Raw genomic sequence first — 13,462 nt, 5'->3', positions numbered from 1 at the left:
TGCGGGGCAGTGTGGGTGTGTCTTTGGGGGGGGGATCGGTTAGTTTTGTGGGGGGGGGGTGCGTGAATGTGTTAGGGGTATTTGGGACAGTTTGGGGTGTCTGTGTGTAGGTGAACACGGGATCGGGCTTGGCTGTGATGGCCCCTATGGTCGAAAAGCCCATCTCTTTCCCCCCCACCTCCCCCCCCAGTCAAAGCTCACAGTTGAACATTGCCCAATTCAAAAGGCCGTTTGTGTGAATGAGGCCTTGCGGAGGGGAGAAAGTGGAGGGGAGAAAGATGCCTCGGGATCAGCTGTGGGACTTGCCCATTCAACTTCATTGAAACGCGGCTGATTTAACGATCCAATTTCACTGTGAAGCCAGACTCCAAACACTTCCAGCAACTGAGTATTTATTGACGTACTAGTAATTGTGAATCAATGACTTTCATGGTCAGTATAGGCTCTTATAAAACACTATAAATTTAACCAGAGTGCCTAGAAAGGAAAAGACTGAGAGGTGACCTGAATGAGGTCTTTAAGATAATGAAATGAGACCAAAACCAGGGGCCATAAATGCAAGATACTGACAAAATCCAATAGGGAATTCAGGTGAAACTTCTTTACCCAGAGAGTGGTGAGAATGCAGAACTTGTTACCACAGCGGGTGGTTGAGGTGGATAGCATAGATGCGTTTAAGGGCAAGCTAGATAAGCATATGAGGGAGAAAGGAATAGTTATACTAGTAGGGCAGGAGGAGGCTCGTGTGGAACATAAACACCGGCATGGACCTGTTGGGCTGAATGGCCTGTTTCTGTGCTGTAAATGCTATTTAATTCTACAACTTTTAATTTTAAACCCTGAACTCCTATTTCCTCTGTTTTATTCGTTAGCTCTCCTTCTCCTGCCTCCCTCGCCCCCACTCTTTAATCCCTGCAGAGTAGAAATTGACGCTGTAACATTGCAATTTCCATTCGAAGGACCCACGACGAAAGAGCCAGTTCCATGCGCTGGATGTCTGCCAAACGGTGCAGTGTTGCAGCCCTACTTTGCAGACTGCAGGCAAAAAACATTGCAGTTAAGGTTGCGAACCTCCCCCCAGGACACTGCTGCGAGCAACACTGGGAGAAAAATAATAGGGGCATCGAAAAAAAAAGTTTCTGTTTAATTTTCTTTTAGCACTTGCATTTACTAATTATAAAAATATTGGTGATGGGTTCATGGCTGTTTGACTTGGGGCAGAGCTGTTGGAGGCGGGAGGTCATGTGGTGAAACCTCCAGGAATACCTCCACAGTTGACAACTCTTGCTGCAGTCCACGGCACCACGAGAGTAGGCAGCACTTCAGTCAGACATCCACATTAGGCCAGAAGCACTCAGCCTACACCACTGGGCGACCTCCGTGTTCAGTAGGTCGTGTTATTCAGTAGCACTCTTGCCTCTGGGGTCAGGAGGCTGAGCGTGCAAGACCCACTCCAGCACCTAATCTAGGCTGACACTTCACTAAGGGCGGGGGGGGCTGCTTTGTTAAAGGATTGCACATTAAAACAAAGCCCCATCTGACTATTCAGACGGATGTTATAGCTCTCACGGCACTCTTTGAAGAGCAGGTCAATATTTAATGCAGCCTTTTAGCGAGAGTGGGTGAATAAAAAGACTTGTATTTATAGAGAACTTTATTATTAGCATCGAAACATCTCAATGCACTTCACAGAGCGAATACTTTGAGTGAAGTGGCAGTTGTCATGTAGGCTAATATGGCATTCATTCCATATCAGTGACGTCCCACAAACAGCAATCAATTGAATGATTTGTTAACCTTTTGGTACTGGACCAGCAACGCAGGGGTCGAGAGTCCAAATCCCATCGTGGAAAATGGTGAAATATAACTCAACAAATCGGATCATTTAAAGCACCAGAATAGCTGTTAGATTATTCTAATAACACACAGCTGGTTCACTAATGTCACCCTTACCTGGTCTGGCCTCCTTGTGGCTCTCAATGCCCTGTGATGTCACCACCTCGGAGCACCTCCTAGGGACGGACATTAAGTGCAGCATTGCCCACAGCCTGAGAACATAAATAAAATGGGCAGCCACACCCACTAAGGAGCTAGATTGAGACTCCGTACGAAAGGAAAACATTCCTTCGAACAGTGGTATTCATAAACACAACCCATGGGCAACGTGTAGTCTACTCTTCCCTCTGTCCTTGCCCGTGTTCTAATCGCCTTATCTGGCTCGTGGTCACATTTTGTTTGCTAATGCTCCCGTGAAGCACCTTGAGAGATTTTACTATGTTAAAGGCGTTATGTAAATACAAGTTGTCATCGTTGTGCAGATATGTTGCATACGAACATATGAAATTGAAGAGCAGGAAAAGCTCAGCTGATCCACCAAGCCTGCCCCACACCATGATGGCCAGAGCATCATGACTAAACACTTGGTTTGAACTCCCCCACCTCTTTCTCCCCCCCCCAACCCCCGGTCCACTCTCCTGGGTGAGGCAAAAAAAAACTGAGAAATAACCTTGGGCCAATAAGGGAAAAAATATTCTTGAAAATTGCTCTCCGACCCCCTCGGGTGAGGGACACCAGTCCAAGAGATCTCACAGACCATGTGTTATCTATAAAGACACTTGCCTTCTATGTGATGCGATCTGTGCCCCCAGTTGGGAACCAATCTTGCAACACATTCCAGAGGCTCAGTACTCTGGGAAAGGAGGAACTGCCTCACAATCTAGTCTGTTCCTACTCTTGCATAGTTTAAACAACAACCTCATGACCAATTGTGGCCTATCCAGCTGTTGGTCTTCTGCTGTTCGCCAAGGATTACAAGGTGAACAGATAGCAACATCCAGGTTCTGTGCAAACTCTAGGGCCTCCTTTGTCCAATATTCTAGATCCAAACCACCTGAAACACAAAAATTTAAGAAATGGGAGCAGGAGCAGGCCATTTGGCCCCTTGAGCCTGCTCTGCCATTCAATAAGATCGTGGCTGATCTGATCTTGAAAGTGGTTCCTGATTTCATTCCATATAGGAGGAAGCACTTTTTCCACACACGGTAGTATAAATCTGGAAAACTCTCCCCAAATTTTCAAGACTGAGACCGATAGATTTTGTCAGGTAAGAATATCAAGGGATATAAAACAAATAAGCCTAAATGGGGTACAACTGGTCAGCCATGATCTAATTGAACAGTGGAAACAGCTCGAGGGGTTGAATGGCTTCCTCCAGTTTTCAAATTCCTAACTCTGTTCGATTGCAGTCTGTATCAATTCAGGGTACCTCATTCTATTATTCAAATTCTATGCTGACTTGACTTAAAGATGAAGAAAAAACTTGCATTTACATAGTGCCTTTCACAACCTTAGGATGTCCCAAAGTGCTTTGCAGCTAATTAAGTACTTTTTGAAGTGTAGTCACCATTGCAATGTGGGGAAACCTGGCAGCCAATATGTGCACAGCAAGCTCCCACAAACAACATTGAGATAAATGAGCACATAATCTGTTTTTTAGTGATGTTGGTTGAGGAATTAATATTGGCCCCAGAACACCCGGGACTAACTCCCCTATTCTTTTTCAAAATAGTGACATGGGATCTTTTACGTCCACCTGAGTGAGTAGATGGGGCCTCGGTTTAACGTCTCATCCGAAAGACGCCACACCTCCGTCAGGTCGGCGCATTGGGAGTGTCAGCCTAGATTTTGTGCTCTAGCCCATGGAGTGATATGTAGAAACATAGAAAATAGGTGCAGGAGTAGGCCATTCGGCCCTTCTAGCCTGCACCGCCATTCAATGAGTTCATGGCTGAACATGCAACTTCAGTACCCCATTCCTGCTTTCTCACCATACCCCTTGATAGAAACATGTACCCACAACCTTCTGACTCTGAGGCGAGTGTACGTCCCACTGCTGCCCTCAGTACTGTAGATTCCTTTGTCGCACGTAGTCTAAGTTTTATGACTTCTTGTATTTTTGATGCAGGTGGAGTTCTCTCAGCCGTGTTCCACAACAAGACCTCGGGAACGACCAAGGTCCTGAACGCCCTTCCGACGGAGTCCCTGAACCTGAGCTGCGGCGTCCCGTCGACCCTTCAGGGCCTCCGACTGCTGCACCGCGAGTACGGCAGCTTGGGCTGGGCCGAGCTGTGCCGACGATCGGCGAGGCTGGCGAGGGAAGGCTTCCCCGTCGACCACATCCTGGCAGGAGCCATGAGAGAGGCGGCGGGGCAGGGGACCGTTCTGTGCCCGCTCCTCTGCGACCAGGGCCGGGCGCTGAAGGGAGCGGGAGCCAACTCCACCAACCGGAAACTGGCCGACGTTCTCGAGCAGGTCAGCGCGGAGATGGAGGACGCCTCCTTCCCGGAGCCCCTGGCTTGGCTACTGGCTCGGGATGTGGCGGGGCCGGACCCGCGGGTGTTCGCAGAGGCCATCAGAAGGCAGCGGGCAGCCCTGGTCGAGCCTTTGGTGACCGAGCTTGGCCATTTCTTCCTGTACGTCCCTCCGCCGCCCACCGCCGGCGACGTCCTGGTCCAGATCGTCAAACGGGCCGGTCAGCTCGGGCTCTCCTTGTCCAGCGTCTCCGGTGCCAAAAATGCGGCCGGCACTTATCGGGATATTCTGTCTGCCGCCCAGCAGGTCTACCGGAGTCTCCCGGGTTTCCTGGGAATGGTCCGCGAGAACGGCCAGGATCGAGGCAGGGGAAAACCCTCCCTGAAGACGGCTCGGGCCGGCAGTCACGTCACGGTTATCGACGCCTCCGGCAATGCTGTGACGATGGTTGGCTCCCTGAACAGCACCTTTGGGGCAAAGTTCCTGTCCCCGTCCACCGGCATTTTCCTCAGCGATTTCACCGGGGACGCAGACGCTGGTGTTCTTTACTGGGCCTGCCCGGCGATACTGAGGGCTATAGCCGCGGACGACCTGGTGGCCGTGGCTGGTACAGGGGGGGCCTCCGCTCCCTTTGCCGTGGCCCAAGTGGTTGTGAGCAAGCTTTATTTTGAGAAGTCGGTTGGCGAGGCGCTCTCCGGCCCCCGCTTTTACCTGAGCGTCGGAAGGGGGAGGGGGACCCTGCGCAAGCGTGTCTCCGGGCTGCAGAGAGAGTCCGAGATTTATACCCGCCTGTGCCGGGAAGAGCCAGAGCTGGAACTCGTCAATGGGACTGCGGGCGGTGTGACCACCACGGTGGTCGAATCCCACCTGGGTCACACCAGTGCCTTCGGCCAGCCGCAAGCCTGCGCCTATGTCAACGGTTATTGATAGCGCGGAGGTGGGAGGCTGTTGGCTCATCCGGAATGGGTAGTGTCCATTCCCCTGTCACGCCATCTAGCCCTTTTCACCTGTTATGCCATCCAGCGGTTTCCTAAATGATACGGGGAGTTTTTATCTCCACTGCTCTACCTGATATTTATTCTCCCGGGTGTCAACCATGACTCGGTGGGTAGCCCTCTCGCCTCTGCGGCGTGAGTTCAAGTCCCAGTCCTGAGATTTGAGCACATGATCCAGGCTGACACTCCAGTGCAGTACTGAGGGAGTGCCGCACTGTCTAAGGTGCTGTCTTTCGGAAGGAACGTTAAACCGAGGCCCCGTCTGCTCTCGTGGGTGGACGTAAAAGATCCTGTGGCATTATTCGATGAAGAGCAGGAGAGTTCTCTCCTGTGTTCTGGGAAATATTTAACCCTTAACCAACATCACTAAAACAGATGACCTGGTTATTACCTTATTGCTGTTTGGGAGCTTGCTGTGTGCAAATTGGCTGCCACGTTTCCTACAGTGACTCCACTTCAAAAGCACTTCATTGGTTGTAAAGCGGTTTGGGACGTCCCGAGATCATGAAAGGTGCTCTGTAAATGTAAGTCTGTCTTTTAACTTATGTATTATTCACTGTGGATAAAATCCTACTGATGTTACTGATCGCACAATCTCAACAATTACATCCAATAATCCAGTCTTAACTAAATAAATATACATTTTTTAAACACAAATGCTGGAAATGTGAAATAAAACCAGAAAATGCCATAAGTGGACAATGCAGATGTTGTTCCCAATTCTGGCGGAGGGTGTCCAGCCTAAACATTAACCTGTCTGTTTCTTTTTCTAATGATGACGGGTCTCTCCTCTCTGAATGTTTTTGCATTTCCCCAGCGGTGGGCTGCACAGAGTCGATTGCACTCCATTAAGCGGGAGTCATGCCTTTTGCCGATGTATCCATCGAGTCCCGTGGGAAGATCAGCTTGCACTGGGGCCTTTTAAATGCGTCCTTATTGGATTTTCCCAGGAGGACTTGAGCCGGGGATTGAATTGCATTGATCGGGACTGCTTTCAAATCCCATCTCCTATGGAGCATTGCGGAGATGGGATTGCATTAAAGCGCGGATAGAGAGAGGCGCCTCAGTCAAAGTTTCCTCTGGAAGCTCTCTGAGAGATGACGCTGCACTAACATTTTTGTTGTACCAGAATTTGTTTTGATGCTGATAGTCCAGAATACTGATTGATTTGTGTTGTATGTTTTTCAGTGTTGTTGAGCAGGAACTGCTTTTCCCACGAGCCGTTCAATGGCCTCGAATGATGCCATTGGCCAACAACAGCATATAACGTGCACGATTAATCACTTTGGCAAACTGTCAACGCTCCTTGTCGGAACAGTTAGAATCACACTACTATTTTCCTCTTACATTTTAAAGAAATCAATTTTTGAAGCCTAGTTTCCCTGGAGCTGTATCCATAGCGTCAGATAACCTGTTGCCATTGAATGCTTTATTGACAGCGATTGTCGGCCGTGGCTCGGTGGGCCTTTGAATCAGGAGGTCGTGGATTCCAGTCCCACTCCAGCTACTTGAGCACAAAATCTACAGTGAGGCTCCCAGTGCAGGACTGACTAAGTGGTGAGTCGGTCGGTTGAGACATTAAACCGAGGCCACATCTGCCCTCTCTGGTGAAACATAGAAACTTACAGCGCAGAAGGAGGTAATTTCAGCCCATCGTGTCCACGCTGGCCGACAAAGAGCCGCATGGCCCTTGATCAGCAGCCCTAAAGGTTACGTATAAACCTATGAACAATGATGGAAAGGCAAAGAGCACCCAGCTCAACCAGTTCGCCTCACATCCCTTACACTTCACCCCAACCCGAGCCATGTGATCTCCTGGGAGAGGCAAAAACCAGATTTAAAACCCAGGCCAATTTAAGGAGCAAAAATCTGGGAAAATTCCTCTCCGACCCATCCAGGTAATCGAAACTAGTCCAGGAGATCACCCAGGCCGTATTCGATTCCCTGCAGTACTTACCATTATATCTGCACCGTCCAACAAAAGATCATCCAGTCTAATCCCAATTATCAGCTCTAGGTCTGTAACCCTGCAGGTTACGGCACGTTAAGTGCCCATCCAGCCATCTCTTAAAAGTGGTGCATCCACCACTCTTCCAGGCAGCGCGTTCCAGATCCCCACAACCCTCTGCGTAAAGAATCCGCCCCCTCAAATCCCCTCTAAACCTTCCACCAACCACCTTAAAACTATGCCCCCTCATAATAGACCCCTTCACCAATGGAAATAGGCCCTTACTATCCACTATGTCCAGGCCCCTCAATGTTTTGTACACCTCAATGAGGTCTCCTCCCAACCTCCTCTGTTCCAATGAGAACAACCCCAGCCTATCCAATCTGTCCTCATAACTAAGATTCTCCATTCCAGGCAGCATCCTAGTAAATCTCCTCTGCACCCTCTCTAGTGCAGTCATGTCCTTCCTATAATACGGCGACCAGAACTGCACGCAGTATTCCAGCTGTGGCCTAACCAAAGTATTATATAATTTAAGCATAACCTCCCTGCTCTTATATTCTATGCCTCGGCCAATAAAGGCAAGCATTCCGTATGTCTTCTTAACCACCTTATCCACCTGGCCTGCTACTTTCAGGGATCTGTGGACAAGCACTCCAAGGTGCCTTTGTTCATGTACACTATTATACGTAAAAGATCCGACCGTACTATTTCGCACAAAGGCAGACGAGTTCTCCCTGGTGTTCTGACCAATATTTATTCCTCAACCAATATGAGTTTTAAAAAAAAATGATGTGGTCATTCATTGCATTGCTGTTTGGGGGACCTTGCTTTGCGCAAATTGGCTGTTGCACCTTCTACATTATAACTGTCACTACACTTCAAAATTGCTGTACAGCGCTTTGGGATACCCTGAGGTCATGAATGGTGCTATGTAAATGCCAGACTGTCTATCTGTCTATCTCACCCTACCAAGTGACACACAAGTGAGGGTATTACCAATGGGCTGATCCTTTGGCTACACATTTGGGTAGATCTTGTGCGATAGTGTAAAACGGATGATAGCAAGTCAGCAGCTCGTTTTACATCTATATCGATTTATATTTTCTTTGACTTCATTGAGAAGAGATGTGAAACAGGCTGCCAATTCACTGTGTTTCTGCAAGGATTGAAGACTTGCTAGCCTATGGTTCTATGAGGATTGAAGACTTGCTGGGCTCTGGCTCTGAGGATTGAAGACTGGGCTATGGTTCTATGAGGATTGAAGACAGTGTGGGCTATGGCTCTGAGGATTGAAGACTTGCTGGGCTCTGGTTCTGAGGATTGAAGACTGGGCTATGGTTCTATGAGGATTGAAGACTTGCTGGGCTACGGTTCTATGAGGATTGAAGACTGGGCTATGGTTCTATGAGGATTGAAGACTTGCTGGGCTCTGGCCCTGAGGATTGAAGACTGGGCTATGGTTCTATGAGGATTGACGACAGTGTGGGCTATGGCTCTATGAGAATTGCTGGGGTCCAGTTCTACAGGAATCGATAGTCTTAAGGCATTTTGTGTATGACTGTTCTGCTTGTCTTTGCTTTTACAGTGAATGAACCTGATGCTGCCCCTATCCCTTGTCCCGACATGCTACAAATGCCAGTATGTACTCTACCTGATCAGAATCTTTTTTTTCTTTTAAAAATTGTAATTTAGTCGATGCAAACACACTCTTTGGCCATTAAATTGAGCTGCTAGAATTGAATTGTGAGAGGTGAATGTCGATAATCAAGATTTATATTTAAATTACAGCTCCACCATAAATTTACTGACATGCACCAGAATCTGTCTACTTGTGTAGTCAATGTTCATCATGTTTAAGGTCTTCTGTTTAACTGAGTCCTTTCACTTTCCTGCCCACCTGTCTGCCTGACATCAAGGCTTTCCCTTCAAGACATCGATTGTAATGGATGTGAGCCTTTCTATGGTAAAGTGTACAGCATGCAGTGCCGCTACCTAACAATTCTTATTGTTGCATGATATGAAGTGAAGCTATGTCTGGCTGTGCTTGATTCTGCCCACAAGTAGCATCCACTGAGTTTTTAAATACAGCTGGACTTTTCAACGGTAATTAAGGCTGTCGATCCGGATCGCCTAACTTTAGTAGCAATCATGGAACTGCTAACTGACCACAGACCCCTTCACCCTCCCGCCCAGAGTTCCTGAGGGACGACGTGTAGTCATTCATGAAAGGGGAGAAAAACTGGGCATCCCTTTATGGATCAGCTATAGTTGTGAGTTCAAGCCCGACTCCACAAAAGCTAGACTGATGCTTCAGTGCAGTACTGAGAGAGTGCTGCCATCGGAGGTGCCGTCTTTCAGATGAGATGTTAAACCGAGGCCCCGTCTGCCCTCTCGGACGTAAAATAGCCCAAGCCACTATTTTGAAGAAGAGCAGGAGAGTTTTCCCCAGTGTCCTAGCCAATATTTAAACCTCAATCAAAATCACAAAAAAAATATCTGGTTCTTATCACATTGCTGTTTGTGGAGCCTTACTGTGCGCAAATTGAATGTTGCAATTCTTTACATTACAACAGTGACTATACTTCAAAATGTACTTCATTGCCTATGAAGCACTTTGGGACTGCGAAAACTTGTGAAAGGTGTTAAGGAAGATGGTTGTGATGGGTGGAGGTCAATCATCACAGCCCTAGGACATTAATGCAGGTGTTCCTCAGGGCAGTGTCTTAGGCCCAACCATCTTCAGCTGCTTCATCAATGACATTCCCTCCATCATAAGGTCAGAAGTGGGGATATTCGCTGATGACTTCACAGTGTTCAGTGCCATTCGCAACTCCTCCAATAATGGAGCAGTCTATGCCCGTGTGTAGAAAGACCTGGATGACATTTAGGTTTGGGCTGATAAGTGGCAAGTAACATTCGCACCAGACAAGTGCCAGGCAATGACTATCTCCAACAAGCGAGAGTCTAATCACTGCTGCTTGACATTCAATTGCATTACCATCACCGAATCCCCCACCATCATCATCCTGGGGGTCACCATTGCCAAGAAACTTAACTGGACCAGCCACATAAATACTGTGGCTACAAGAGCAGGTCAGAGGCTGGGTATTCTGCAGCGAGTGTCTCACTGCCTGACTTCCCGAAATCTTTCCACCATCTAGAAGGCACAAGTCAGGAGTGATGGAATACTCTCTAGTTGCCTGGATGAGTGCAGCTCCAACAACACACAAGAAGCTCAACACCATCCAGGACAAAGCAGCCCGCTTGATTGGCACCCCATCCACCACCTTCAACATTCACTACATCCATCACCGATGTACCGTGGCTGCAGTGTGTACCATCTACAAGATGCACTGCAGCAACTCACCAAGGCTTCTTCAGCAGCACCTCCCAAACCCGCGACCTCTACCACCCAGAAGGACAAGGGCAGCAGGCACATGGGAGCACCACCACCTCCACGTTCCCTTCCAAGTCACACGCCATCCTGACTTGGAAGTATATCGCCGTTCCTTCATTGTCGCTGGGTCAAAATCCTGGAACTCCCTCCCTAACCGCTCTGTGGGAGCACCTTCACCACACGGACTGCAGCGGTTCAAGAAGGTGAAAAATTACCATATTCTCAAGGGCAATTAGGGATGGGCAATAAATGCTGGCCTTGCCCACAACACCTACACCCCAGGAATGAATAAAAAATAAATGTAAGTCTTTTATATAAGCAATGGATCAAATCAGGTTTTCCTGATCTGTGTAGCTGTGTCACGCTAAACACCTCTTATTAACCCACCCATTGTCCCAATTTCCCAATCCCGAACCCTTATCTCCTTTGTTTCCCTCTTCGAATATCTCGTCCATGGAACCTACCTCCTTGACCCTCTCTCCCTTCGTTCCCTTAACTCATCATCATCATAGGCAGTCCCTCGGAATCGAGGAAGACTTGCTTCCACTCTTGCAATGAGTCCTTAGGTGGCTGAACAGTCCAATACGAGAGTCACAGTCCCTGCCACAGGTGGAGCAGACTGTCGTTGAGGGTAAGGGAGGGTGGAGCAGGTTTGCCGCACATTCTTTCCGCTGCCTGCACGTGTCTTCTGCATGCACTCGACGATGAGACTCGAGGCACTCAGCGCCCTCCTGGATGCACTTTCTTCACTCCCAGGTGTCGGTGGGGATGTTGCACTTTATTAGGGAGGCTTTGAGGGTGCCTTAACTGCTGCTCACTCAACTATCACTCCTATTGGACATGAATGATATCCTATGATTGTGACCCCTGCCCCCCCCCCCCATTGTCCTCCTCGACCTCTCTGCAGTGTTTGACATGATTGATCATGCTGCCTGCTCCACCACCTCTTCCTGCAATACCCTGCTCCCTAGGACTGCCCTTATGTAGTTTTACCCCTACCTATCTGGATGCAGTATGTGTACCACCAGCAATGACTTCTGTTCCTTCTCGGGAACCGTCATCATGAGTTCCCCAGCCGATCTTTTTTGGGCTACTTTTTCTCGGCCATATGCAGCTCCTTGGTGACATCATCTGTAGGCATAGGGTCAGCTTCCATATGAATGCTAATTACATGGAATTGCATAGACTCCACCGCACACAGACAGGCCATTCAGCCCAACTAGTCTATGCAGGCGTTTATGCTCTTCACTTGGATGAGCCTCCTCCCACCCCTTTTCATCTAACCCTATCAACATATCCTTCTATTCCTTTCTCCATCGTGTTTATCTAGCTTCCCCTTAAATGCATCTATGCAATTTGCCTCAACCAGTCCCTATGGTAGCGAGTTCCACATTCCTATAACTCTGAGTAAAGAAGTTTCTCCTGAATTCCCTATTAGATTTATTGGTTTAATGATTTAATGACCCCCGAGTCTACCATTCCACCACTTCTACTAACCCACCGACCAGCTCCGTGTTACCAGACAGTCTGCCCAACATAGATGTGTCATAAATTCCTTCACCCGACCAGTAGAAAGTCATTGTTCTCAGTGACTGTCACATACTGTGCTCCCTTGTCATTGACTCCACCCACTTCTTCACTGGCCACTTGCTCAGGCTGATCAAGACTGTATGAAACAGATTTAAGATAATTGGCAAAAAGTCTAGGAGGGAAACAAAGATTTATTTTTACTTAGCAAGTGGTTATGATCTGGAATGCACTGGTGGTGGAAGCAAATTCAATAGTAACTTTCAAAAGGGAATTGGATAAATACTTCAAAAAGAAAAAAATGCAGGGCTATGGGGAAAGAACAGGGAGAGTGGGACTAATTGGATAGCTTTTTCAAAGAGCAGGCATGATGGGCCAAAACATTGAAACACAGAAAATAAGAGCAGTAGTAGGCCATTTGGCCCTTCGAGTCTGTACCGCCATTCAATATGATCATGGCTGATCTTCTATCTCAACACCATATTCCTGCTTTCTCCCTATACCCCTTGATGTCTTTTTTGTGTAGAAATCTATACCTCCTTAAATATATTCAGTGACTTGGCCCCCACAGCCTTCTGTGGTAGAGAATTCCACAGGTTCACCACCCTCTGAAGAAATTTCTCCTCATCTCAGTCCTAAGTTTCCTACCCCGTATCCTGAGACTGTGACCCTTTATTCTGGACTTCCCATCTAGGGGAAACATCCTCCCCACATCCAGTCTGTCCAGCCCCATCAGAATTTTATACATTTCAATGAGATCCCCTCTCATTCTTCTAAACTCTAGTGAATGCAGCGCAGAAGGAGGCCATTTTGGCCCATCATGTCCACGCCGGCCAACAGAGACACACAGCCCTGAAGGTTACATATAAACCTATGAACAATGGTGGAAAGATAAAGAGCATCCGACCCAACCAGTCCGCCCCTCACAACTGCGACACCCCATACACCGCAATATTCCATACTCCACCCCAACCATAGCCATGTAATCTCCTGGGAGGGGCAACAAAACAGATTAAAAACCCAGGCCAATTAGGGAAAAAAATCTGGGAAAATTCCTCTCCGAACCATCCAGGCGATCGAAACTAGTCCAGGGGATTACTCTGGCTGTATTTGATTGCCTGAAGTACTTACCATCGTATCTGCGCCAGCCAATAACAGATTATCCAGTCTAATCCCAATGACCAGCTCTAGGTCCGTAACCCTGCAGGTTACAGCACTGCAAGTGCCCATCCAACCATCTTTTAAATATGGTGAGGGTTTCTGCCTCTACCACCCTTCCAG

At 48.1% G+C, this 13,462-nt stretch overlaps 1 protein-coding gene across 2 annotated transcripts in view; it reads left to right on the top strand.

The window, feature by feature from the left end:
• LOC139275680 (glutathione hydrolase 6-like) overlaps positions 1–6,217 on the top strand; it is a 74,718-nt gene extending 68,501 nt beyond the window's left edge. For both annotated transcript variants that reach the window (XM_070892880.1, XM_070892954.1), the window contains exon 4: positions 3,965–6,217. In XM_070892880.1, coding sequence (XP_070748981.1) covers positions 3,965–5,238 — 1,274 coding nt within the window. In that variant the 3' untranslated portion in view covers positions 5,239–6,217. The remainder of the gene's footprint in view (positions 1–3,964) is intronic.
• Positions 6,218–13,462: the final 7,245 nt, after the last annotated feature.

The sequence above is a fragment of the Pristiophorus japonicus genome, chromosome 1 (assembly GCF_044704955.1).
Source record: "Pristiophorus japonicus isolate sPriJap1 chromosome 1, sPriJap1.hap1, whole genome shotgun sequence".
In the NCBI taxonomy this organism is placed as follows: Eukaryota; Metazoa; Chordata; class Chondrichthyes; family Pristiophoridae; genus Pristiophorus; species Pristiophorus japonicus.
Note: the sequence above shows the minus strand (reverse complement) of the source record. Positions and strands in the feature narration are given on the sequence as shown.